Source organism: Apium graveolens, chromosome 6 (assembly GCF_009905375.1).
Source record: "Apium graveolens cultivar Ventura chromosome 6, ASM990537v1, whole genome shotgun sequence".
Taxonomy (NCBI): domain Eukaryota; kingdom Viridiplantae; phylum Streptophyta; class Magnoliopsida; order Apiales; family Apiaceae; genus Apium; species Apium graveolens.
In genome coordinates this window covers 264,152,981-264,179,308 of record NC_133652.1, presented here as the reverse complement: position 1 = coordinate 264,179,308, position 26,328 = coordinate 264,152,981, and the positions used below count along the sequence as shown (strand labels likewise).

The 26,328-nt window shown below is 36.0% G+C and overlaps 2 protein-coding genes across 4 annotated transcripts; one reads left to right on the top strand and one right to left on the bottom strand.

Moving 5' to 3' along the window:
• The first annotated feature begins 9,474 nt into the window (after positions 1 to 9,474).
• LOC141668127 (protein CHROMATIN REMODELING 35-like) lies at positions 9,475 to 20,380 on the top strand. Of its 3 annotated transcripts, XM_074474833.1 has the most exons (9): positions 9,475 to 9,616; positions 9,707 to 9,776; positions 10,370 to 10,423; positions 12,021 to 12,108; positions 13,598 to 13,968; positions 14,589 to 14,927; positions 15,731 to 15,889; positions 18,108 to 19,873; positions 19,968 to 20,380. In XM_074474833.1, exons 4-9 carry the CDS (start codon positions 12,036 to 12,038, stop codon positions 19,969 to 19,971), a joined length of 2,712 nt encoding a protein of 903 aa, XP_074330934.1. In that variant the 5' UTR covers positions 9,475 to 9,616; positions 9,707 to 9,776; positions 10,370 to 10,423; positions 12,021 to 12,035; the 3' UTR covers positions 19,972 to 20,380. The 3 variants fall into 3 exon arrangements, with proteins under 3 accessions (XP_074330934.1, XP_074330933.1, XP_074330931.1); XM_074474832.1 differs by having other exon boundaries at positions 9,481 to 9,776; XM_074474830.1 differs by lacking the exons at positions 9,475 to 9,616; positions 9,707 to 9,776; positions 10,370 to 10,423 and adding an exon at positions 11,414 to 11,762.
• Positions 20,381 to 21,768: 1,388 nt separating this feature from the next.
• On the bottom strand, positions 21,769 to 25,596 carry LOC141667307 (purple acid phosphatase 2-like). The gene is made up of 8 exons (XM_074473735.1): positions 25,365 to 25,596; positions 24,530 to 24,730; positions 24,230 to 24,341; positions 23,702 to 23,931; positions 23,100 to 23,238; positions 22,680 to 22,900; positions 22,396 to 22,517; positions 21,769 to 22,282 (listed from the first exon to the last, which is right to left on the bottom strand). Exons 1-8 carry the CDS (start codon positions 25,533 to 25,535, stop codon positions 22,081 to 22,083), a joined length of 1,398 nt encoding a protein of 465 aa, XP_074329836.1. The 5' UTR covers positions 25,536 to 25,596; the 3' UTR covers positions 21,769 to 22,080.
• Between the last annotated feature and the right edge of the window lie 732 nt (positions 25,597 to 26,328).

The following is a 26,328-nucleotide window of genomic DNA, read 5'->3' as shown; positions in this document are numbered from 1 at the left end:
GGCCGCCAGAAGAGGGCCAAGCTAAACATGGACCCCAGGAGCAAGCCTGACGGTCCTACTTTCCTTAAGCCCCACGTCCCGGTGGTCGAGCTGGGGGACGATGTGGATCCTCCACTTAAGGCACATTCCTTCAGGCCTAACTGGGGCTTCAGGAGGAGCGATACGGTGGTTGGATCCACCAAACATGCTAAGGATTGGTCGTACCATTCCATCACTCCCCACGATTTTACTGACATTGTTACGGGAGTGATATCGAGACTATTGAGCTTCTGGGTTCTCAAGCCCAAGCTGCGGTAACTTTCTTTTTTCTTTTTTCTTTGAATTCCAACTTTCTCGTATTTCAACGAACTTGTGTTAACTCATATTTCTTTGCAGATTAACACCTACTTCCAGGCAGCTCTCCATCAGGCTAGGTCCTGGAAGGGTAACTCTGATGGGTTTGAGAAGGAGATGAAGAAATGGGAGGAGAGAGCCAAGGTCCTGGAGAAGAAGTTGGACACGAAGAAGGAGGAGCTGGCTAAGGCTCATTCCGAGCTGGTGAAACTTAGGAGCGATAAGGATAAGCTCATTGAAGACTACATGGATTCTGACAAGTTTAAGAATCTCATGGAGATTCATGATGAGGGTCTTTATTCCCTACAGTTTACTCAGGGATGGGATGCGGCCGTAAAGGCGGTTTCTGAGAGGCATCCGGGCTTAGTCGACCCTAAGGACTTTATAAGTCCTGAGCAGGCTGAGACGGAGGACGGCATAGATGCCCTCTTCAACTCCCCTCAGCCAGATGATCGCATCTTGGATCCTAACACTGCTTCTCCTCCCGCTTCTCCTGCGAAGGATGCTGAAGGTGCTGATAAGGAGCAAGAGAATGAAGGCTCCCGCATGGAGGAGTAGTTTTTCATTATGTAATTTTATCCTTAACTTATGTCTGGACTTTTGTTTGTATTAAAACTTATTACCCTCCGGGGTTATTTTATATGCTACTTTCCTTATTCGCATCTTTCTCCTTTATCTTTCCGATACTTTAATATGTATTCAAACTTGAACTAATTGGCCACACAAGTACTATCACAACTCAAACATCAATAGGTTGAAATAATTTTGAACTCTTCAATTTGAAGTCTGGTTTTTCAAAACCTTACATAATATGGGTTCGACCATTAACAATAATAACTTGACAATGTAAATTCTACTGGAATATAAAATCCTATGTAAGCAAAGCTTCAAGGTGCTTTTCAACCTACTTGTCATCCAGACAAGTAAGAATCGTATTTAATTGCCCTATACATAGTAAACCTTCAAGTTTTGTGCATGCCAAGTTCTTGGGACTTCAAAACCATCCATTGTCTCCAGCTTGTAGGTTCCTCTACCTTGAACGCTCTTGACTTTGTACGGCCCTTCCCAATTCGGGGCAAGCTTCCCTTTCTGTCCTACCCCAGAAGCTTCTATCTTCCTCAAGACTAGGTCACCTTGTTTAAAGAACCTTTCTTTAACCCTTAGGTTGTAGTAGAATGAAGCCTTCTTCTGATACTCTACTATCTTTGCATGTGCCCCATCTCGCACTTCATCGATTAAGTCCAGAGCCAACCTTTGTCCTTCCTCATTTTCCTCAGCACTGAAAGCCTGAATCCTTGGAGAAGAATGTGATATCTCCACAGGAACAACTGCTTCTGCCCCATATGCCAACATGAAGGGGGTTGCTCCAGTAGTGACTCTACAGGTAGTCCTATAGGCCCATAATATTGGAAGTATCTCATCCACCCAATTATTTCTTGATTTCTCGATCATCTTCTTTAGTCCATCCAAGATTATTTGATTTACTACCTCCGTTTGCCCATTGGCTTGCGGGTGAGCCACAGAGGTGAACCATAACTCAATTTCATTTTCTTCACAATACTTCTTAAATTCCTCGTTGTTAAACTGCATTCTATTGTCGGTGACTAGGATACAGGGAATTTCATACCGGCACATAATATTTTCCCACAGGAATTGTGCAACGTGCTTAGTTGTGATCTTGGCCAAAGGTTTGGCTTCAATCCATTTGGTGAAATAATCAATGGCTACAATCAGGAACTTTCTTTGTGCCGTGGCCATGGGGAAAGGCCCTAGAATATCCATCCCCCACATAGCAAAGGGAATAGGCGAGTTGATAGAGGTCAGCATCTCGGGGGGTTGTCTAACAACTGGTGCATGCTTCTGACAGTGATCACACTTCTTCACATATTCTTTGGCATCAGCCATCATTTCTGGCCAATAGAAGCCTAAACGGGTTATCTTATGAGCCAAGGCCCTGCTCCCCAAGTGTTGCCCACAAATACCTTCATGCACTTCCTCAAGAGCCAAGCGTGCCTCATCGGGCCTGAGACACCTCAAGTAAGGAACCACGAAAGATCTTTTATACAGAATCCCATCTATCGAAGAGTACCTTAGTGCTCGAACAGTCAACTTCCGTGCTTCAGTTGCATCGCTTGGCAACCAACCGGTTTGAATGTGAGCCTTGATGGGATCAATCCATGACGTCCCCGGGCCTATGGGAGCCACAAGCTTAACATCTATGCTTCGTGTCTTCAAAACACGGAAGTACACACTTCCTGAACTTTCTTCTATCTCAAATGAAGCAAACTTTGATAACGCATCTGCCTTAGCATTTTCTTCCCTTGGAATGTGTTCAACATGGCATTCATTAAATTGGGTCATCACAGCCCTTATTAGACGGACATACTTAGCCATCGTATCATCCCTTGCCTCAAATTCTCCCTTTACCTGGGATATGATCAGTTTCGAGTCTTCACGGACCTTTAGGTTTTTAACTCTAAGTGTCCCAACTAGGCCAAGGCCAGCTATCAGGGTTTCATATTCTGCCTCATTGTTTATGGTTGGGAAGTCTAGCTTCATAGCATACTCAATTAAGAACCCATCAGGGCTTTGCAATACCAATCCTGCTCCACTGGGGTTTGTTTTTGATGCTCCATCAAAATAGAGAACCCAATACTCTTTCTCCTTATCATCCTTCTCTCTGTCCCCATTATCGACTCCCTTATCTTGCGGTATGGTATCTTCCTGCCCCCCGACTTCTTGGTTGGGTATGGTACATTCCACCACGAAGTCAGCTAGCGTCTGGGCTTTTATTGCCGTTCGCGGCTTATACTTGAGATCGAACTCTCCCAGCTCTATTTCCCACTTAATCAATCTCCCACTTTCCTTGGGACTGTGAATGATATTTCTCAGTGGCTGATTTGTTAGCACCTCAATCTGATGAGCCTGAAAGTAAGGACGCAGTTTTCTCGAAGCCATTACCAAGGCTAGAGCAAATTTCTCAATAGTTGAATAATTCAATTCAGCACCATGCAAAATTTTGCTGATATAATATACGGGTTTCTGGACTTTCAGCTCCTCTTTAACCAACACCGCACCCAAGGCGCTCTCTGAAACAGCCAAGTACAAGAATAAAACTTCATTCAAAGATGGTTTGGCCAACAACGGGGCCTGAGCCATATATTTCTTTAACTCTTCGAATACCAAGAACGAAAGTAAACCACGATGCTAATTAAGTTATGGTGAACGAGTTGGCTAAATCAGCTCATCTCTTGCCCATTAATGAAAGATATTCACTGGATAAGTTAATTTTCATGTATTTGAAGGAAATAGTAATTTGTCATGGAATCGTCCTAGCGCAACAACCTTTCCTGTGAGCTTCTGAACATCCTTGACGGTTTTTGGTGGTTCCATGTCTAGGATTGCCTTTATTTTGTCGGGGTTAGCCTCTATCCCCCTCTTAGAGACCATCAATCCCAAAAAATTTCCAGATCCTACTCCGAAAGCACATTTTGTAGGGTTTAACATCATCTTATGGTACCTCAGAACCTCAAAAGCTTCCCTCAAATGGGTTATATGATCAGTCTTTGCTAGACTCTTGACTAACATGTCATCAATATAGACTTCCATAGTCTTACCAATAAGGTCCTTAAAAATTTTATTTACCAACCTTTGATAGGTGGCTCCTGCATTCTTAAGACCAAATGTCATAACAAGATAACAATAAACACCAAAGTCAGTGATGAATGCTACCTTTGGAATGTCATCCTTATACATTTTGATCTGGTTGTATCCGCTAAATCCATCCATGAAACTCAGCATCTCATGCCCAGCAGTGGCATCAATCAAAGTATCAATCCTTGGCAACGGAAAACAATCTTTAGGGCATGCATCATTCAGATCAGCGAAGTCTATACACATCCACCACTTTCCATTAGCCTTCTTCACCATTACAGGGTTTGCTAACCACTCCGGAAATTGAATCTCCTCAATAAAACCAGCCTCTAAGAGCTTTTCTACTTCCTGTTTTATAGCCTCTTGTCTTTCCGGGGCAAAATTTCTTTTCTTTTGTTTCACTATCTTACGGCTTGGATCCACGTTTAACTTGTGAGTAATCAGCTCCGGGTCTATGCCTGGCATATCAGCTGCTGACCACGCAAACACATCACTATTTTCTTGCAAAAATTTCACCAACTTCAATCTAAGGGGCTCCTCTAATGTGGCTCCAATGAAAGTCATCCTCTCAGGATTCTCGGGGTCTAAAGGAACCGAAACCAAGTCTTCTGCTGGCTTTCCTCTCTTCTCGTCATTTTCTCGGACATCCATATCTTCAATAGGAAGAACCTGCCCCCCGACTCCATCTGCCCTCAAAGAGGCCACATAACAGCTTCTAGCCATTTTTTGATCTCCTCTCTCTTCTCCAATCCCGTTCCGGGTGGGAAAATTCATGACTGAATGGTAGGAAGAAGGGACTGCCTTGAAGTCATGTATCCCTGTTCTTCCCATGATAGCTTTATAGGTTGAACTAGCCTTTACTACCACAAAATCCAACATCTGCGTTGCTTGTCTTGGTTCCGTACCTATGGTGGTTGGCAACTTGGTTATCCCTTCTACAGGACATTCTACTCCAGAAAATCCATATATCGGCATGTCGGTTGGTGTCAACTGGGAGTCGTTATACCCCATCCTTAGAAAGGTGTCGTGGAGCAAGATATCCCCAGAAGCACCATTATCCACAAGGACCCTCTTAACCGAGCTATTTCCTATTATCGGTGTTATGACCAGCGGGTCGTCATGAGGAAACTTTACACCCTCTAGGTTAGAATCATCAAAAGCCAATGTTACTTCTGTCCTGGCCCTCTTCGGGGCTTCTCCAACAATATGCATAACCTCTCTAGTATATGTCTTTCTGGAATTTTTGGACAATCCAACAGCAGTTGGACCCCCAAAGATCGTGATTATCACAGGCCCTCGAGGTCGCGGCCCTCCAAAAATTGCATTTATAACCGGCCCTCTAGGTTGGGGATTCCGCCCCTGATCATCTTGGTCCCTCCTACGATCTTCAAAGTTCTTCCTTCCATTATTATTCCTGTCCCCTCCTTCTCCAGTATACTTGTTCAATCTTTCTTTTCGAATCAAAAACTCAATTTCCTCTTTCAATTGCCTACACTCATCGGTGTCATGGCCAACATCTTCGTGAAATCTGCAATACTTGCTCTTATCTAGTTTGGCGGGATCAACCTTCAAGGGCTTAGGCCAGCGAATATCTCTATCTTTCTCAATCTCCATCAAAATCTGGCTTCTAGGAGCATTCAGCTTAGCATATTCAGTGAACTTTTGCCCAGGTCCTCCCTTCTTGGGGATTGAATCAGAATTTTGTTCGGTTCTAGGATACTTGTCCTTAGCAATATATTCTAAATCAGTTTTCCGCTTCTTGTTTCCAGTGGGATCATTACTTACTACGGTCTTCCTCATACTTTATTCAACCTTGATATACTTCCCTGCCCTCTCTTGGAGCTGCAACATGCTTTCAGGGGGACGTTTGGCCAAGGACATCTTGAAAAACTCATCCTTAGTTCCTTGGTGCAGTGCTATCATGGCTACCTTATCATCAAGGTCCGGGACTTTTAAAGCCTCCTTTGTGAAATGATTCAGGTAATCTCTCAAGGATTCCTTAGCTCCCTGCACAATACTCATAAGAGATGCTGAACTTTTCTCATGGACTCTCCCACTGATGAACTGCTTAATAAAAGCCTGACTTAACTCTCTGAAAGATCCAATAGAGTTTGGGGGCAAGCGACTGTACCATCTTTGAGCCATACCCGACAGGGTTTAAGGGAAGGCCCGACACTTTATAGCATCATTCACGGGTTGCAGCAGCAGTGCATTAGAGAATGTCCTAACATGATTAGCGGGGTCTCCCGTGCCATCATAGGATTTGATAGTGGGCATCTTGAATTTCCTTGAGATATGGACATTCATTATCTCTTCAGTGAAGGGCGGAGTTGGATTATCAGGATCTCCAAGGGGAAGGAGATTGCTTGGATCAGTTCTTGGGACAACAGCCCTTCTCCGTACCGGACCATCCAGGTCTATGACAGGAGGAGGATTTCTCCCCCCAGGAGGTATCTGGGGTCTGGTGGCCTGGTGAGCCTCCAAGTAACGCCTCAGCCTTTGGATCTCGGCCTCATGAGCCCTGATCCTTTCCTGCACTTTTTGGGGATTCCCCCCTTGGGTGCTTTGAGGTCGTTGCCTTCCATCGGCCATCGGCTCTTTGCCAGGACGCCTCCTTCTTGGGGCCACTTCATCATCCGAAGATTCGGAGTCTCTCTCGGTGTAAGGACCAGAAAATTCCCGATCCTCGGGGATAGGAGCCAAACCTCGTATATAGGGGGTGATTGCCCTCGTGCTTCACTTCGCCCAGCATATCCACTTCCACCAACCTCGGGGTAAAGTGGCATCCCATAAGGGGGGTTAGTAGTAACAATAGTTGAATATCCATACCCAACGGGTCGAGAATTCACAGGTATATGTACTTGTTGAACTTGAGGATTCGTACCTTGAATAGTCGGGGGAGTCGTCCCTTGTGGTTGAGGTTGAGTTGCCCCTATCTGGGCTTCCACTTGATTAGATGCATAAGTTAAGTGGGGAGGTATCTCCACGGTTGATGAAATCACCTGGGTTGTCACCGATGGTGTTCCTTCTTCCAGAGCTCTAATTGTTCTCTGTGTTCTCACCATCGTTGTTGTTGTGCTTTCCCACAGACGGCGCCAAATGTTATGGATAAAAAACTAATATATATAATTGATGTATTTATTACTAAGGTACGGGAGCTCAAGGCCTTTAATGGCTGCTCTCGTGTTTCGTAGCTTAACTTTGCCTTTACGAGATGCCTACGTATCTCTGTGAATTAGAGAATCAAGCCAAAAAACGTAGTTCTGATTTGTGGGGTGAGACCCCTTATATAGATGTGGGAGTCCTTGAATTGGACTTGGTATAGGAGACTTGGTGGTCAAGTCTCTGAATTAGGATAGACTTAGGAGTCCTAGGGAGTAGGAAGCTGATTCCTTATCCCATGAAGTTCCTTGGAGGCCAATCTACAAGGATTTATATCCCCACTAGGACTTATCTTAATACATGTTTTTCTCCCTTATTTATTAATTACGAAATTAATAAATAATCAGGGTTTTTGGGTCTTCTTTGTTTCATCAGGCCTGATCTGGTCCATCAGGTCTGATCAACATGTTAACCTTTCTGGTCTGAATGTCATACATCTTCTTATTGGGCCTTGCAGCCCAAACTGTAATATTTAATTATGTAATCAGGATTTATTTATCCCTATGAGAGGTATTTATAGGATCAAGTCAATTGATTATTTATATTAAAATTACTATTTTCATTGGTAATGCATTATTATTTTTGGGAGTTGTCCCGATTTTAAGAATATTTGAAATTTAAAATGAGATCTCACGAGATTTGTTAAAACTACGATAATTTATTAAATCGATTTATTTTTCATTTTTCACTTAAAAAAAACTAGCTTTTTAAAAAGAATTCTTTTAGATCAGCAATATTCATTGATCAAGATAATATTGTACAAATATTTTGAATTATTCAAATAAAAGTTATATATATACTATATTGTAGCATTTGATTCAATGCATTTTATATTATTTAAAAAAAATATATATTGTTCAATGATTTGAAGGAATTAACCAACTCAACTAATATTTATAAAACTTTATCGAACTGAAATTTTTTAATTTTAGGAAAATAGTATAAAATGTTATCAAATTATTATATGAAGAAATATTAGAGTCGTAATGAAAAAACTTAAAAACGGTTTAAATAATAATATAAATACAATTTTTCTTTCGAAGTCTTTAAAAAATCATGAATATCAATAACAATTCTTAAAAATATATAATTCATTTTTATGTTACAACAATGATTGATACCCAGTTGCGTAAAAAATGAATATGGATTGTTTGTCAGTGATAATGTGAATACCGTATATAAATTATAGCAATTTATTTATTACATAATTTTAATTTTTGAATAATTATAAATACATGTTATTTAAATAATCAATTGTCTCACTGGATGTTAATAATGATTGTACATGTACATAAATAAGATATTTAGCATATAAATAATTAAAATCATCATAATTTACTAAGAGATGTAATATACAATAATTATATGCTAACACACACATACAGATAACTTAATTTTACTTTATTAACAATAGTGTAAATAAAAAACTAACATTTTCCCATAAATACATACGTTGAATTTCAAAAACTGATATTTTTCATTAAAATCAACTTTAATATTAACAATAATGTAAAATTTACATTATTGTATATTATGATTGCAAGTCATTCTGACTACAGTTATGCCTTTTTTAACTTTTTAAATTGAGTAAATTAATTGTAAGTTAGTAGTGAACTCAATAATAATATAGAATAATAATATAGAGCAGTACATATAGTTTATTTAAATAAAATTCAAGATTTTGGTCAACTCTGTATTCAACATATATGTTAATTTTTAGCTTTTTATTTGTAAACATACTAACGGCATTCTACGGATTAAGTTTAATCATTTCGTTTTAAACGTAAACTTACTACCCTGTTTATATTCATTCAATATTAAATATAAAATAACGAGTAAGAAAAATATAATATAATAATATTTGAGGGGATATTCACTCCTAAAAGTGAGGAATCATTCAAAACTCCTAACGTTATTGAGGTGGACATGGAGCTTGTTGAAAAGAAATTTTATCTCCATTTATTCAAAATTTGACTAAAGAGTCTACATAAGGATATTGTTGGAGTTACTCTAAAAATATTATAATTGCATGATGCATAAAAAAACTCTAGAAAATGACTCGTGTCTCGCACGGGTTATTATGCTAGTTTATGTTAATGGGCCAAATAAGGTTTGTATATAAAGAATAAAATAAGTTTTGGGTTCATAACTTTGATCACAAAATGGGCTCCTCCATTTTGATCTGTTTGATTGAGATGTAACCAACGATGACGATAGAGTGAAACGAAAGATCTAGAATCTATTTTCTAGATTATTCTAACAATTATATAAACGACCTCCACTCTACAATTTGTAATCCTATACATTTGTTTTTTCACATTTCTCTCTATAAATTCATAAAATATAATCTCTAAGTTTTACAAAATTTAGAAATTTGTATATTTTTAAAAAATATTACATTCACGTACTATTGCGACTTCTCCGCCACATCTTGATCTCAAAGCTTATAACACCACCGTTGACAGGAGTAATTCAATCTTAAATCAAATTATTGAGTTATAATAATCATTGTTACCCAATATTTTATCTTTTTAGTGAGTATTTAATTTTTTTACAGGATCTTTGCAGGTATTTCGTAGTACAGTTGTAAGTTTCTTAACAAATTATTTTTTTATCAAGTCATATCGGTAAGTCATTTTTATCCTAGTTTTCTCCCATCAGAGACTATATTTATTGGATTTAAGTATATATGTGAGTGTGCCCGCGTATGTGTCTATTTATATATACTGTTATGGTGTAGATATGTTTTTTCTAATCAAATTGGCTCGAATCGAAATAAAATTTTCAGATCTAAATTTGTTTTCTCCATTCGAATGTGTGTTTACATAAAGTGAAATCTGAAATCAATTCAAATATTTTATACATTAGTTATATGATATATAAATATATGTTTTTTTATTTGTATTTGGGATCAAGTTTTAAAATGATTTATATTTTGGTCCAATTTGCATATTTTTTTTTAAAATTCTTTAGGAACCAAATCTCATTTTTTAGGATCATTTTAAGATTGTATGACAAGTTAGATTGATCATTATTGAGAAGAATCGGTCGACAATTTAATGTGACATAAAAATTGAATATTTAGTTATTTTGATATTAATTTTATCCTCTTTATGCACATTTTTAAAATTTTAATACATTTAACTTACATGAATATATGTTTTATGTTATTCTAAACATACCCTTTTAATTTTGATGTTCGTAAATGATATATTTGCAGTAAATAATGAAGAAAATGCTCCAAAAATGGTAATTGAATACATGAGGATACAATGTAAGTATTTTTATATTTTGTGTTAAATTTATGAAATGTTTGTTTAAAGTGTTACAATGATCCAGATATATATACAATATCTTACAATTCTGGTTTATTAATTTATTGATATAAATAAGCAAGAAATCTCGATGATACCCAACTAGAGATGTACAAAAGGCCCACCGGGCCGGGCTTTTCGGGTTTTGACTTTAACCGGGTCGGGCCGGGCTTTCCGAAAATGTCAGAGCCCGTTTGGGCCCTCGAGGCGGGCCTAATCGGGTTTTTTTTTCCGGGCAGGATCGGATCAGGCCGTGTTTTTTTCTAATTTAAATCGGATCGAGTATTATTAGAGATTCCGAAGAATACATATGTTAGCAACTAGATCATCGTAAAAATGTATTAGTTTACATGGAATATTTTATGAAAACATTACTTCGTTGAAAACATTTAAATTTGGCAAAAAATAAACATGTTTATAGAATAATATGTTTTATCATTGTTATGATAACAATGATATCCAAATATATATAGTGTACTTATTATATCTTCTTTCATTATTTATGCAACGAAGTATATAAATAATATTATTAATCACAAATATGTAAATATATATATATATGTGTTTAAAGTATTATTTATATTTATAGTAAATGTGAATTTATAAATATATATATATATAAGAAAATATATTAGAATAATCAGATTATAACTGAGTTTTTTCGGGCTTTTAATCGGGTTGGGCCGAAACCCGGGTTTTAACCGGGGCGGACCAGGTTTTGCCTAAAAATATAGGGCCCGTCGAGTCCCGAAACCCGGACCGAATTTGACTGGGTTTTAACCGGATCGAACTGAGCCAGATTTTCGGACCGAACTTTTTATGCATCTCTACGCCCAACACCTTTTGATGCATACCTCACCCCTTAAAGAGATATTGAGATTTCGATTCTTGTCGAAGACACGATGAGGATGAGTCCGCATGGATGTGTAATTAGAAAAAATAAATAAAATTAGGTGATAAATAAAATATATTTTGTTTTAACTTAAGAAATAAGGGGAGGAGAAAAGCAAAATAGAATATACGGTCCCCAAAATCTGTATCTGACACTCCTACGCTTCTGTAGTTCTGTAGACAGCACCAATTACAGTGCGCACATATTTTCTCACACTCCTCCGCCCCCTCACTCTCCTGTTTTTTCTACTCTCCTCTCTCTCTCTCTCTCAATATTTGTCTAAAATTTTACACCAAGTCTAATTACTTCCTATCTCTCTCTCTCTCTCTCTCAATATTTTATATAAATTTTCACGCTACGCTTCTGATTTCTGAATAGTTGCAATCTCTCTCTCTCTCTCTCATAAGGTAAGCGACATTCTCCGATTTTACCTTTTATCCCACCTCTTCAATTTTGGGGGTTTATATCTGCTACTGTTTCTCATCATTTATAATTAGTACATGTATTTTGATTTTGCACAATCATTTACTAATTAATTTCACCTCTCTACACTTATGCTTCTTAATTTTACCGTTCATCTACATGCAGATTTTTTTACTGTTCAATTTTGTTTGATTCAACTCTTTCTTTTTACTAAAGATGTTTATGCTTTGTTGTTTGATTAGCTGAATTGTGGCGACATGGACGACTCCTCGTTGATTTCTCCGTGTCCGCTTTCGGATTTTTCCCCAATGCCATCTCCCACGGCTCCAGGTACTCTCCCTCACTTGGCATTATGATTTATTCATTATTTTGCAGTGATTAAGTTTTTTTACCATCTGGTTGTGTTTGTGTTTATGATTTCATAACTCGGTTAGACATTACGTGCTCGATTTCCTTTTTTCGTATTTTGTGTCGAGAAATTAGTTAATTGAACTGATTGATTTGTGCATTCTGAATTAATACTTGATGGTGTGCATTCCTGAATAAATGTTTGTTTTGGGCAAGTACTTCCATATTTAAGGTATATTTTTGGAAGTTCTTTTTGTGGACAAGTTTCTCGAATATTTAACTCGTGCATCTTTTTAATTGATCTTATAATTGAGATTCTGTTATTTCGCGCATTGATATCCTTTTGCATAAGTTTTGGTGGGAGTCCGTCAAAAATATTTTCTCGGGTAAATGTACCTCTAATCTAAAAATTTCGTCAAGAATTTTAACACAAGCAAGAGATTCTTCCTTTCTTCATTGGGCTCTGCCCGGAATGAATGATTTCTAATACTCTTCAAGTAAATATCCCAATTACAGAAAGATTTTTATGATTAATCTAGGATGCAGAGTTTGTTACTTGATGTTATGAAATGTGTGTATTGTTGACGAGCTGACATGGAAAACTGGTATCATGATTATTTTGGTTATTATATGGTTTTAATATGTTTTCTTTTTTCAATTAAGTGGCAAAATTTTCTATATTTGCATGCTTAATGATTGATGTCACAGAATTACACTACTTGAAAGTTCTTTCTTCAAAAGAATAAATTATATTCAACCTATAGGGATGATAGATATTCGTTAGCATCCATCTTAAATCTTACTTGCATGAACTCTTTTTCTTCTTGTCGGACATTCTTTTGATATTGATTACTGATCAGGCATCCATTTACTTCTCTTGGTTATTTCCTATGTTTAAACTCAAACACTCCAGTCCATATGTGTTTTATGAGATTTCCACGCTCATCCTAGTTCAACAAGGCGGGAACCATATTAGGCCAAAGTCCTTTGGTAACCATATATTTATGCTTAGGTATATTTTTCTAATTGAGGAGGCTGGTATCCTGGATACTTGACACTTTCTTCGTGATGCACTTAGTAAAGTCTCAAACTATCTTACTTCTTCGTGCTGCTGAAATAACTAAAGATCCAAAGGATGTAAAATGATGCATTACACTCGTAAATTTAAGTCAAGAGGCTCTTCTAGGACAATCTTCGATAATAATGGAAATATGTTCAAAAACACTTGCTTTGTCATTTGATTTTTTCATTTTCTTTACACCATAATTCTAGCAAGTATACAGCACTTCCTGATCGAAACCAGAATTTTTTTTTATGTTTTACAGTTATACATGAATACTACAAGATACTCCTCAAATGAATTACACAGATATGTTGATGATAATTCTCATATATCGGTCTTTCTTTAGAACGGAGAGGCCGCATGCATAATTTATAGCATGAACTGGATTTGACTATTCATTTTTTGCAGATGTGTATTTAAAAAGGAACAAAAGGAAAGCTAGTGAAGATGCAGCATTCAGCACCCCGAAAATCTCTTGTTGCTGTCATTTTACAGTAGGTGACCTCTTGAAGGAACTGGAGACGGGTAAATATGGGGATGTAACCAAAAAGATGAACGACCTTTACGAGCGCAGAATGGCTTCACTAGAGCCTTTTTATAAAGATTTACCCAAATGCTCGAGCAGCTACAGGTCAGTTGAACTGGATAAAGGAACCAAGCCTAGTGAAGCAGCACGTCAATTAACTATAATTGATTCAGACGAAGAGCTTGGAGATCAGACACCTGTCCTACATCAAGATGTCCTCTTTACTGATAGGTTTCCTCCTTATGTTACAAAGGTACCGTTTCCTGCTTATTCTTTATAATGGTGTTATATTATTGTATGCAGTTATAGAATTTTGAAATACTAACCTAGAATGTACTGTTGCCTCAATGTTGGGACATCCATGTAGCCCAACGTGAAATTACGTACATAGAAGGAGCTGTCATTTCCATGGGAAATCATATTTAGAAAATAGATAAGAAAATATGAACAGATAAATGAGGATTGTAGTTCCAGTTGTTTACATTATCAGTATATTTGATAAAAGTGCAACTTGTTTATAATGTCATATAAATCAGTCAAATTTAAGGGTGACACAAGAATGCCTGCATAAATTTCAAATGAGGAATCTGACTAAACCCTAGTTCTGAAACTTATCAAAAGAAAAAATAGGTTGAAATATCATCTTGCATGCTCACTTGTTACTGCAAAATGAAAAGTATTTTCCTATCCAGTACTGAATTAGTTTTTTTCTGTATTAGAACCCTCTACCTTTCCCTCCAACCTCACTTCCCATCCCATTGAGCTTTAGCAGGGGTTTATATATTAGTACTTGTACCCTTTTTCAGTTGATTAGAATTGGATCTGTTACTTTGTCAGTGTCATCTCATACTGGACACACTATGTTCTACACAGGCTTCTGCAGATGGTTTTGCAAGCATTATTGACAAAAAAAATATCAAGAAAGATAACGGCGATAAAACCAAAGAGCCTGGCCTTGTTGGTGAAACATGTACCGGAAAGAAAGGCGCTTACATTGGTGTAGAGGATAATTCGACTGATGAGCAATGTCAAAACAATGCTTCAGAAGACGAAGAGCCAAGCCTTGTTCGTGAAACATGTATTGAAAAGAAAGGCACTTACATTGGTGTAGAGGATGAGTCAACTGATGAAGATGATGAACAATGTCAAAATAATGATCCGGAGTTAGCCGATATGTTCCAAGAGATGACATTTGCACTAGAATCTTGCAAGGTAATTTTGTTAAATCCCTGATTTGGCATGCCTCACTGCGTTTAACGGATTGAGCTTTAATTAGTTTATCGTGGAAGTCCATGACTCAGTTTGTAACTGAACCAGAGGGTAACAGAGGAAGTCAGGACTTTCTATCATTGGATGTATATGAATATACTAGAGAACTTCTTCAACTTCTGGTGATGGTTAATATGCTCCTAATTCTGGATATAGTTTACAATGTGGCAGTGTATGGAGAAGATTTTTCATGTAGTTGTATTTTATAGTAATATGGATATAGTTAGTATGTATGACAATGTTCATCACTTCTGAATAAGTAATGCTGTATGCTATATTAGAAACACTTTTTTCCTTTTTGTAATAAACACCTTCTAGCTGCTTGTTTTAAAGTTGTCAAAGTACTTCTTTATGCCAAGGTCAATTGTGTTTCAAGTTTTAGCTAAACTTTCTTTAATTTATAGTCAAGATGGCCTAACCTGAATTATTTCATTTTTCTTGTGGGATCATATTCTAAGAAGCAATATTTATTAGCCAGTGCTATTATATTAATTCAATCTAATAACATATTAAATTAGCACAATTCTCGCTGGGTAACTCTTTTCAAGTTGCAATAAAGTCACAAAATTGTGCTTTTGGGCATGGGATTTTAATTACTTACACCGCACTGAGGCATGCTTTTTGACATATATTTCCTTTCTCTAGTAATTATGTTGAAGATACTGATTGTTTCATCATTTACATTTAAATCTCAAATTTGTCCTGCAAGTTCAAACATTAACTCACACTTTTTCCTGTCCTTTAAGGATGCCTCTGCAAATGCTTCGTCTGATGAGTATGCAACTGACGATGAAGATGATTGTGACCATTCATTTATCTTAAGGGATGACATTGGCTATGTTTGTCGTATATGTGGATATATTCAAAGAAAAATTGATTCCATAATTGAATACCAGTATGCAAAGGTGCGCAGTCCTCTTCTAAACTTGGAATTGTTTTTATATTGAAATTCAATCTTACTAGAACATAGATGTACTGCGATGACGTATCTCCCTTTGAAGAAAAATGGATTCCATAATTGTTTTCTCCATAGTTTTATAATTCCTGACGTAGAGGAACAAGCAGAATAAAGATGTCAGGCTATACGTACTGCTTCTTGGCTTGTTCCTATAGCATGGTCCACTATAAGTATCTAAATATCCAGGATCTCTGTACATCCTTTCATTATGAACTCTGTAATGTGCTCCATCAGTCTGGTTCTACATTAAGTCGAGGGCTCCTATGATATATGTATTCTTGTTCTTTTTTAATTATTTAAATGGATTAGGAATGTGGTAAGTAGGTAAGAATAGTTACTGCCTCAAGCATAAGCATGTATACATCTTCGAATACTAGCTCAAGCACATGACAGCATGCAGTTCTTCATATTGACTTTTAAAATACTTTTTGGGGTACAGAGTTCTTTACTGCCAGGACCAGGTGCAGACACATATTTCTGCATATATGGACATTCTGCTATCTCTCAGCTATTTGAAAAGAAATTATTTGCATTAGTAAATGTGGGTTAGGTTCTTAAAAAAGTATAGAGTATTGGCCGTACTTTACACCGATTTTCAAAATAGTGGCCAAATTTTCAAATTTTCAAAACAGTGGCCAACTTTTATTTCCGTCTTTTAAAAAAATGGATGCCGTCAACTCCCGTTAAGTCTTCTCCGTTAACTAATATATTTAAAGTGTAAATTGCATACTTGTGGCCGTACTTCACACTTATTTTTAAAATAGTGGCTATATTTTTAAATTTTTTAATAATGACATTTTTAAATTTTCATCGTAGGAAGAGTTTTAAAGAGTTTTCCTAGATTGATCCTAATACTAGGTGTCGATTACCAAATCATTATCACTTTGGTTATAAGTTTTTTTAATGGGTGGACAATCTTCTCTATATTTTTGCTAAATTTTTTATTCATATTTTTGTGTGAGATTGAAAAAATATAGAAGTCGGGCACTTGATTAAATTAGAAAAGTGAAAAAACTGATAATTATATAAGTTGTGTTTGTACCTATTTGTTTAGCGATATCATATTTTTTTTGTGACGATAAAGATGTGAGTCCGGGTATCAATTTGACGAAACCATTCTTTTAAAAGGTGAAAAAAGATTTTAACAATTTATAAAAGTTTAACCACTATTTTGAAAATAAGTACGAAGAACAGCCACAATTCTGTAATTTACGCTTTAAATATATTATTTAACGGTGAAGACTTAACGGGAGTTGACGGAAGCCATTTTTTGTAAGGCGGAACAAAAAGTTGGTCATTGTTTTGAAAATTTGAAAATTTGGCAACTATTTTGAAAATCGATGTAAAATGCGGCCACCACTCTGTAATTTACTCAAAAGTATATTGTATTATTCTTTATACATTCATCTGGATGGCCTATTCCAGTAAACAACACATACTATTAAATAACTGTTTTATTATGCTGGCAGATAATAATCGTGGATTCTATCATGATCTGACGTGTGTATATAAATATATATGCATATTTTTGTATATAGGGTCTGGATCAATTTAGAAATCACTAAGGTTCATCACATATATAACAAGGGATCAACATATTTTTGTCTGTCGAACAAATATGTTTTATTTACTGGCAAGGTAGATCAAGTTCAGTTGGATATAATAACTTTAAATATTATTGATATAAAATTAATCACATTTTATGAATACAAAAAATGTATGTCTTTTTCTAAGATTATTCATAATGAGTTGAAATATTGAGCTATTACTGTGCATACAAATTATGTAGAATACAAAATATATATTACTCAACATAAAACAAATAACAAACTGGACAGTAATATTTATTGAGGATGATTTCATATTCTCGTCGGACTAGTTATTGAACTGCTATAAATGGAAAGCAAGTACGTCTTTGAGATTTTGTCCCTTGGAAACAGGCTTTCTCACATAGCAAATAGAAGTCATCAGTGCTTCTGAGTACTTTTTTAGCTGACTTAAATCCCAAGTAAATATGTGCATGCTAGTATTATGTACTAGAATAATGCTAGTATGTGTGCCTCGAACAAATTGTTTTTAAACAAACAGTGTGTGTTGGTTATGATAACCACTGCCGCTCTTCAAAAATCTATATAACATGTCTTATGCATATGTATTTGTCTCAGAAAACAAGTAACAGGACGTATAAATATGAAAGTCAGTCCGCGAGAGATGAAGAGGCCAATGACATTCTACCTGGTGAGATGAGGTCATCTGGACAGTATTTTGCTGCAACTGAATTCTTCGCTCATCCAAGGCACAGCAAGTTAATGAAACATCATCAAGTTGAGGGCTTTAATTTTTTGGCGAGAAACCTTGTAAATGATAATCCAGGTGGCTGCATCCTGGCCCATGCTCCAGGATCTGGAAAAACTTTTATGATAATTAGTTTTATACAGAGTTTTATGGCAAAATACCCCTCAGCACGACCACTCGTAGTGCTACCCAAAGGTATCTTGCAAACTTGGAAGAAGGAATTTCTCAAATGGCAAGTAGATGATGTTCCTTTACTTGATTTTTATTCTGTGAATGCTAAAGATAGATCTCAGCAACTGGAAGTTCTAAAACAGTGGGCTACGACACGAAGTATTCTCTTCCTGGGTTATACACAGTTTTCTTCAATTGTATGTGACTCAACTACCAATGAAAATAATTCTGCCTGTGAAAAAATTCTGGTAAAGCAAACGTCAATTCTCATCATGGATGAAGGTCACACTCCTAGAAATGAGAATACTGATCAGTTGGCTGCCCTTGAAAGGGTTGAGACGCCTCGAAAGGTCGTGCTTTCTGGAACGCTTTACCAGAACCATGTTAAGGAGGTTTTCAACATTCTGAATCTTGTGCGGCCAAGGTTTTTGAAGCTGGAATCATGCAAGGATTCTAAAAGGCGTATATTGAGTATAATAGAAACCACAAAGAAAGGGAACTTGTTGAAGAAAAGTAATCGTGAGTTTTATGAGATGGTAGAAGAATCGCTCCTCAGGGATGGCAACCTTGACCGCAAGGCACACATCATACAAGGTCTTAGGGACATGACTAGCAAGGTTCTTCACTACTACAAGGGTGATTTCCTGGATGAACTGCCTGGTCTTGTAGATTTCACATTGTTTCTCAATCTCAGCCCACAACAGAAACGTGAAGTTGTAGAACTGAAGAAATTAAGAGGAAGATTCAAAATTAGCTCTGATGGAGGTTCAATCTATGTGCACCCAAATTTAAAAAAACTTATAAAGTACACTGAAAGAAAAGACAGACTTGATCAGGTCAAGATTGATAAGATGCTTCGGCATTTGGATATCAATGCAGGAGTAAAAGCCAAATTTTATCTTAATCTGCTTCGTTTGTGCGAGTCGGCCGGCGAGAAGCTCCTGGTGTTTAGTCAATACCTTCCTCCTATGAAATTCCTAGAAAGATTAACAGTGAAGGTTAAAGGTTGGAGTCCGGGCAAGGAGATCTTTATGATCACAGGTGATTTGGATAATGATGCTCGAGAATTGAACATGGGACACTTTAACGACTCTTCAGATTCCAGAGTTTTATTTGGATCTATTAAAGCCTGTAGTGAAGGTATATCACTTGTGGGGGCTTCTCGAATAATTGTACTGGACGTTCATTTAAACCCGTCAGTTACCCGCCAGGCAATTGGGCGTGCATTCCGACCAGGCCAGGTGAGAAAGGTGTACGTATACCGACTGGTTGCTGCAGAATCACCTGAAGAGGAAGACCACTCCACTTGTTTTAAGAAGGAATCTATTCCGAAGCTGTGGTTTGAATGGAATGGGGTCTGCCGTCCAGAAGATTTCCAGCTGGAGAAAGTTGACGTGACAGATTGTGGGGATGATTTCTTGGAGACCTCAAGGTTACATGAAGATGTTCATTCTCTTTACAGAAGGTCAGTAAAGGTTTTGCGCTCGCTTTCTTCTTCTTCTTTTTTGTTTATGGTAGCTTTTTAAAGACTAAGATTCTAGTTTCTTGATTTTTCTCAGGTAAATATGTTTGCAACTTAATTGCTGTCTGTTCAACAAGTACCGTCTTGATTTATGTTGTACAGAAGTCGCTGGGCCTCTTCAGAAATTTATTTACAACTCATTGGTGTATATATGGCATGATATTGTGTAGGAACTTGTGAAGTTCTGTCTCTTTCCTACCATAAATGAATCACCTACGTTATATAGTTTTTGAAGTAGTGGTAGTTTATTGTTTCGGAAAGAATGATATTAATGCATATTTGGAAATACAGTCGGAGTCCAGTCTACTCATTATAAACTAGGTTCCAGAAACCATTGTGATAGTCTGGTATATGCATAACTTTTGGAGGTTTGTTGTTCTTTGTCTGAAGCATCCTCAGACTTGAGATTTTTTTTTATTAGTGCAATTGCATGCTAACCAGTTTACTATATTTACGTGTGTGTGTGTGTGTTTTCATTTTTCCTGTAATCAGTCTTAATCAGTTTTAGCATTGATTGATTTTGCTAGTGCACATATAAAATTTTGATTATTCGATTTAGTATGATACTGTATTTACTGCTACTTTCCAGAGGGCCAAGACCTTTTTAACCCCTTTTTATAATCGAACTGCTCAAAATACTAAATTTGAAGATTTGATCTGAATGCAAATCTAGTTGTGGTTGTGGATGGAAATACACTTATAAATATTCAGTATACTCGGGATCGTGGTCCTTCCTACTTGGCATTCCATATATCTCTTTCTACTCGACTTGTACTAGCAGCAACCTGTATCCAATACATTCTCTGACAATCTCACATTCACATCATACAAAATGAAATCAAAGCAACTCGACAAATAAGAAAATCACTTCCAAATGTGAGACCTCGTTCTGAAACAAAAAAATTGAACAATTAAAAATGGCATTCACTGTGACAAAATTAATTTAATCTGTCCCAACATCACGAGATATTTAGGCAACAAACGTAATACCCAGTACCCGCCTTATTTAGTACCATGAGAAGATGGCAATGGGGTCTTCATTAATATGATCTGTGCAGATATGGTGGGAAAGTGTATAACCTCATTTTAATAAGCATAGATGACTGACTTAAACTCATGTTGCAGCTCATAGCAAGGCAAAGTTGAGAAATTAAGAAAACCTAAAAACGCTTCTTACAAGCAACAATTAGAAAAAACAAGATTCAAGCAACAACGCCATGCAACAAATGGAATGAAACAAGTCTATGCTGACCATTTTCGAAAACAATCGACTCTCTGGATGTCGCAGAACAACAAACATAAACGTCCTGCTAATCGCCTAATTACTAACACCATATACTTACAATTGCCTGAGTCGTTGTATCATCGTCAACATTATACTCACAACAAACTTTTGGAGGTTCATTTTCTGTTTTTCCAATGATTTAACATTTGAAATAGTGTTTGTGGTTCATAGACATGACTACTGAAGAAGCCCAAAGAATCAAACACTTCTTCTGTAAGAAGTTGCAAAATCTTCATGCTGCTTACAGGCCCTCTGCTATAAAGGTGATCTTGTATCTGTGGCAAGCCATAGCCGAGTATGCCGATAGACACTTGACCGTTGCTTCAAGAGCTTCAAACAGTACAGTTAAAGATGTGTTACCAAAGTGCTGGATGGGAGACTAGTTTCAATCTCTTGTATTTGTGTTTTTTGGTTTGATGCGAGGGATAGTCCGTTAAAGATGTGCTTAGTGGTCTGTAATTATGTATGTGTAAGTCTAGTTTTTCATTCTCTTGCTTCTTGTTCACGTATTTCTTTTCTGTTCCATCTGAACTACATGAAAAATAGTGCACAATGATTGAAAACATGAGTACTTCTCAGTCTGAAGATGTATTGAAGCTTAAACTAAGTTACAGAAAGCATGACAGATGCGAAGAACATTCTTGCGACCAAAAGTCATTTGTATTGTTGATCAATGAAACACTCTTATTTGAAAATAGAATTTCTGGAAAAGGGAGACTCTTGCTCGCTGCTGGTTTAAACAATCCTACAGCAGACCGCCAGGCGATTGCCTCGGCTAGAGAAACCGTATTGGAGAAGATAAATGCAAAAAAAAGGTGTATCAAAACTGATCTACCATTCTACCATTTGAAAGATGGAATATATTTCAACCCGAATGTGTAGTTGTAGAATCATCAATTTGATGCCAGTGTCGGTTAAAAATCCACAAAGCATCTCCCTTAACAGCATCTCCATCATGATTACGATGCCAAGCATAGTAAGCATGGGTCCTGTTCTTGATATCAAGAATTGCATGGCCAAAGCTTGCCTCGCGAAAAGCTGAATACTTTGGTTGTGGCTCTGTCATACTAGACATAGGCAAATATTAAATGAATAAAATTAGCCATGTCAATTCTTAAGCGCTAGCATGTGCACGCGCAGACACACACTTATAAAGAGTTTATAGTATTGTTAAACTTACATGGTTGCCAAGCCTTCAATATTTCCTCCATCGCCAATGGTTATGTACATTGGCGCAGATGGGTCACTTACAGGACGACAAATTCCATTTACAATGTTATATGCAATATTCGATACACGTTCCTGTAACAGTTGCACACCATTTATCAATAAAAACTATAGAAAGGATGTTGTTCTAATGAATTGGAAGAATGCCAGTAGGAAAAACGAGAGTGCAAAGATAGCAATGAGATCCTAAGAGGCTACGACCAATGATTCTTATAAAATAGAGGGAAAGGTACTTACTGATCGTTCATACGCATGAACATGTCCTGCAAAAACGATGTCAACTTTGTATTGTACAAACCATGGTTCATACATCACTCTCATACTTTCACCTTCCATATAATGATACTTGTAGCTATTATACCACGGGGAATGCACTAGAACAATTAACCATGGTGTCTCACTTCTGTTGACTTTTGGTAGCTCCTCATAAAGCCATTGATATTGCGGAGTGTACATGCCTTTCGAAAAATGTGTATAAAGTATGTAAGACTCTTATTATGTAACATTATTGTCCTAAAAGATATACTGCCAAATGTTTACGGAAAAAAATAGATATACTGCCAATGTTTTCCTTAAATGTATTGAAACTAGTCATGGATGTTCCTGCCGCATATATTGCATGGATGTGGGTTCTAATATCTGTATTTAGTTCCTTACCATATGCTGAGTATGAGGACAAAACAATAATATAGGCTGAAGCTCTCTTGATTGAGTACCAAAACGGATCACTACTGTTTGATGCTTTGTGAGGGGTACGATAACGATGAGTAAAAGGCTTGAACGGTTTGCTTTCACCCTGTGGAGAAAATATAAAACTTGTAAAACACTTGTGATTTAGCTTACCATTCAGAGATTAGAAGAAATGGTAAATTTTAAAGAAAAATTAAACACAGAACAATATCTCATTATTTAAATATTAGTATAATGTGTTTATTTTACTGTTTTGACATGTTTTGCTAGCAAGGTCGTGATGTATTATATCTGTAGGAGCATTGACACTTTCTCAGCCCTCCTAGCCAATACATGTTTATTTGTATGAGCAAAGCAGCTTTACATGTAATATTTTTTGATGTGGTGCTCCACAATGTGAGTTTTATCAATCTACATAGTGCAGGTAACTTGCTTAAGGAATCCAAAAAAGGTTCAATAGCATAATTTAAGAAACCTATGATGATTTTTTTTAGCATTAAGAATACAAAAATAAATATTGATGATCTTGCAACATATATTTTACTAGGCAAGAAATAAAGGATGCTTACAATTTCAGGAGCGTAATCTATCTCATGATTCCCAGTAGTCCATATCCAGGGTTGATATGCTGTACTTCTCTCAACGAACCTTCCCCATGTATCCCACTTAACATTGTCATGATTTGGGTGGTTATCAGCATAAGATAGATCGCCCACGTACAAAACAGCTTGACCTACTGTTGGATTTTGTTCGTAATGTGTAAGGGTACTATTTGAATCATAAGTCTGACCAAGATCCCCTGCAATAGAGTCATTAATAGGCAAACTTTTAGAATTTCTTCCTTTATCAAATAATCGGAAAAAAATGTTTGCCCATTTCAATCTTTGATAAGCAAGAAAAATAGAGGATCAATCCATATAGGAATAGATACATTGCCCCTAGTAATAGCTAGAATTAATGCAATATATCACACTATCTGTTTCAAAATACAAGGTCGTGTGCCAATTCTTATCTGCAAAAGCAGGTGAACTTGAAATATGGATTAGCTTTTTAAATCCATCAGTATATGGATAGCCTAAAGCACTAGAGTGGTTTACCTATAAGACCGAAAGTATATGGAACATCAGGTCCAACTGCAGGAGGAGTCACGAACCAAAAAGTTCTTGGTGTTTGTCCAATGCCAACCTCGTAATAATACTTCGTATCAAACTGCAGAGACAAGTACATAATTAGTATCATATACCATTATGGTTCATCTTCTCTGTTAACAATCCTCAATTCCAAAAAAATTTGATGCAGAATCTTCAAACCAAGGAATTAATCATTATACTATTCCATTTCCAAAAAAGCAATGTACATCTACAGGCATACTAAAAACAAGGGCTGCGGAAATTTACCTTTAAATTCCTGATAGTGCAGTGATGGATGTAACCGGAAGTATAGTTGTAGTATTTATAGGTGTTAAATTTCCCCTTTGCCTTGTTCTTGTGCTTGCTATTCTCACTCCAATAAGAAACCGTGCTTGAACCCGGCTCTTCCATAGTAACCCACGACACTATCATTGCCTTCCCCTCATGATCTCCTTGAGTTATATGAACCTGTAACATAAAGAACCCCTAAAATCAAATATTCTAGCAAAAACCATGTTTTACCCAAAAACAAACTTTTAATCTTTTATGTGCTGAACTAAATTATTTCATTTCCATGGAATTATAATGATGGTAGGATCAAAAATAATTTCATTAAAAACTAAAAAGTGCTCAAAACATATTCATCACATTATTTTAAGGGAACTAAATTATTTCATTTCTATAAAATTATAATGAGGGTAAGAACAAGAATCATTTCACTATAAACCAGCTCTAGTGGTATGAGTTTATCTCTTACCTTCGAGCTCACCCGACATTTTATAGAACAGATATAAGACATACAAGCCTAATTATTCAGGAAAAAAAAGTGAAACATATTCATCAGATTATAAGGGAAACAAATACAGATATTAACTAGCAAAGGGACTATAGTTCTTGCAAACAAACATAGCATGAGATTGTAATGTTAACCATAAAATCTAGCCAATTTGGTTTTTTATAAGATGTTGAATCAAGAAACCTATTTAAAAGCAAAGAGCTAAATAAAGATTCAAACTTTTCAAAAATGCTAAAACATAAACAACAAAAAGTCACAAATTTAGCAAGAACAAAATAAAAAGATGAAGAAAAGAAAAGAAAAGACCTGTTGAGGAGCATTATAGCCAGGAGGAACACTGAAAACATCACTATGAAAGGGCATATCAATGGTTTTCTCAACTTTCCTGACAAAAGAGCTTGTGATCCCTCCATTGCATAACACTGTTGTGTTCAACAACAACACAACTACAATACAAATGATTCTTGGGAACCCCATTTGTGTCTATAGTTTTTACTTGAAGTTTAGGGGGTATATATATATATATATATATTAATGACATTATTGGATATGGAAGGAAAGGTACAAGATTTGTACTAGTAGTCTACTTCAACTGCAAAGGCTGCAATATAACACCATGATTTGTAAAAAAAATATTTCTTTATTCTGTGGTGTTATCCTTAGAAATTATAAAATAAAATAAAACAAATAAATAAATTTGAAAGGAATTTTAATTGCAAAAAAAAATATCAGCACGGCTGTAAATTTTTTTTTTGAAAAAACTGTTCAAAATATTTGTATTCGTTTTAAAAATAAAATAAAATACACGTAAACAGTATGTGTATTCGAAGTAAATCAAATATCATATATATTTATATTCAATAAATTGAATAAGAATATGGATTTAAGGGATTGTTTTAAATCTTGTTTGAACCATTAAAAATTAGAGTATTTTAGAATATTTTTTTCTATAACTATCTTGTAACTTAATTTTAAGACTACAAATAAAATTAATAATTAATAAGAAATACTATATATTTAAAATTAGATTTTAAAACCGTTTTAAAATGTAATGTGACATGTTGTGATTAGAATTATACAAGATTAAAATTTTATAAATTTACGTCAATATTATCAATTAAAATAATCCAAAATAATAAACACATGATTTTAAATTATTTTTTATCCAATTTTAAATCGTGCACTACTTTAATTTTATTATGTTCAAGCATTTTAAATAAAGAAATTTTATATGATGGGTATACATTAAGTACGTAAATTTATAAGTTTA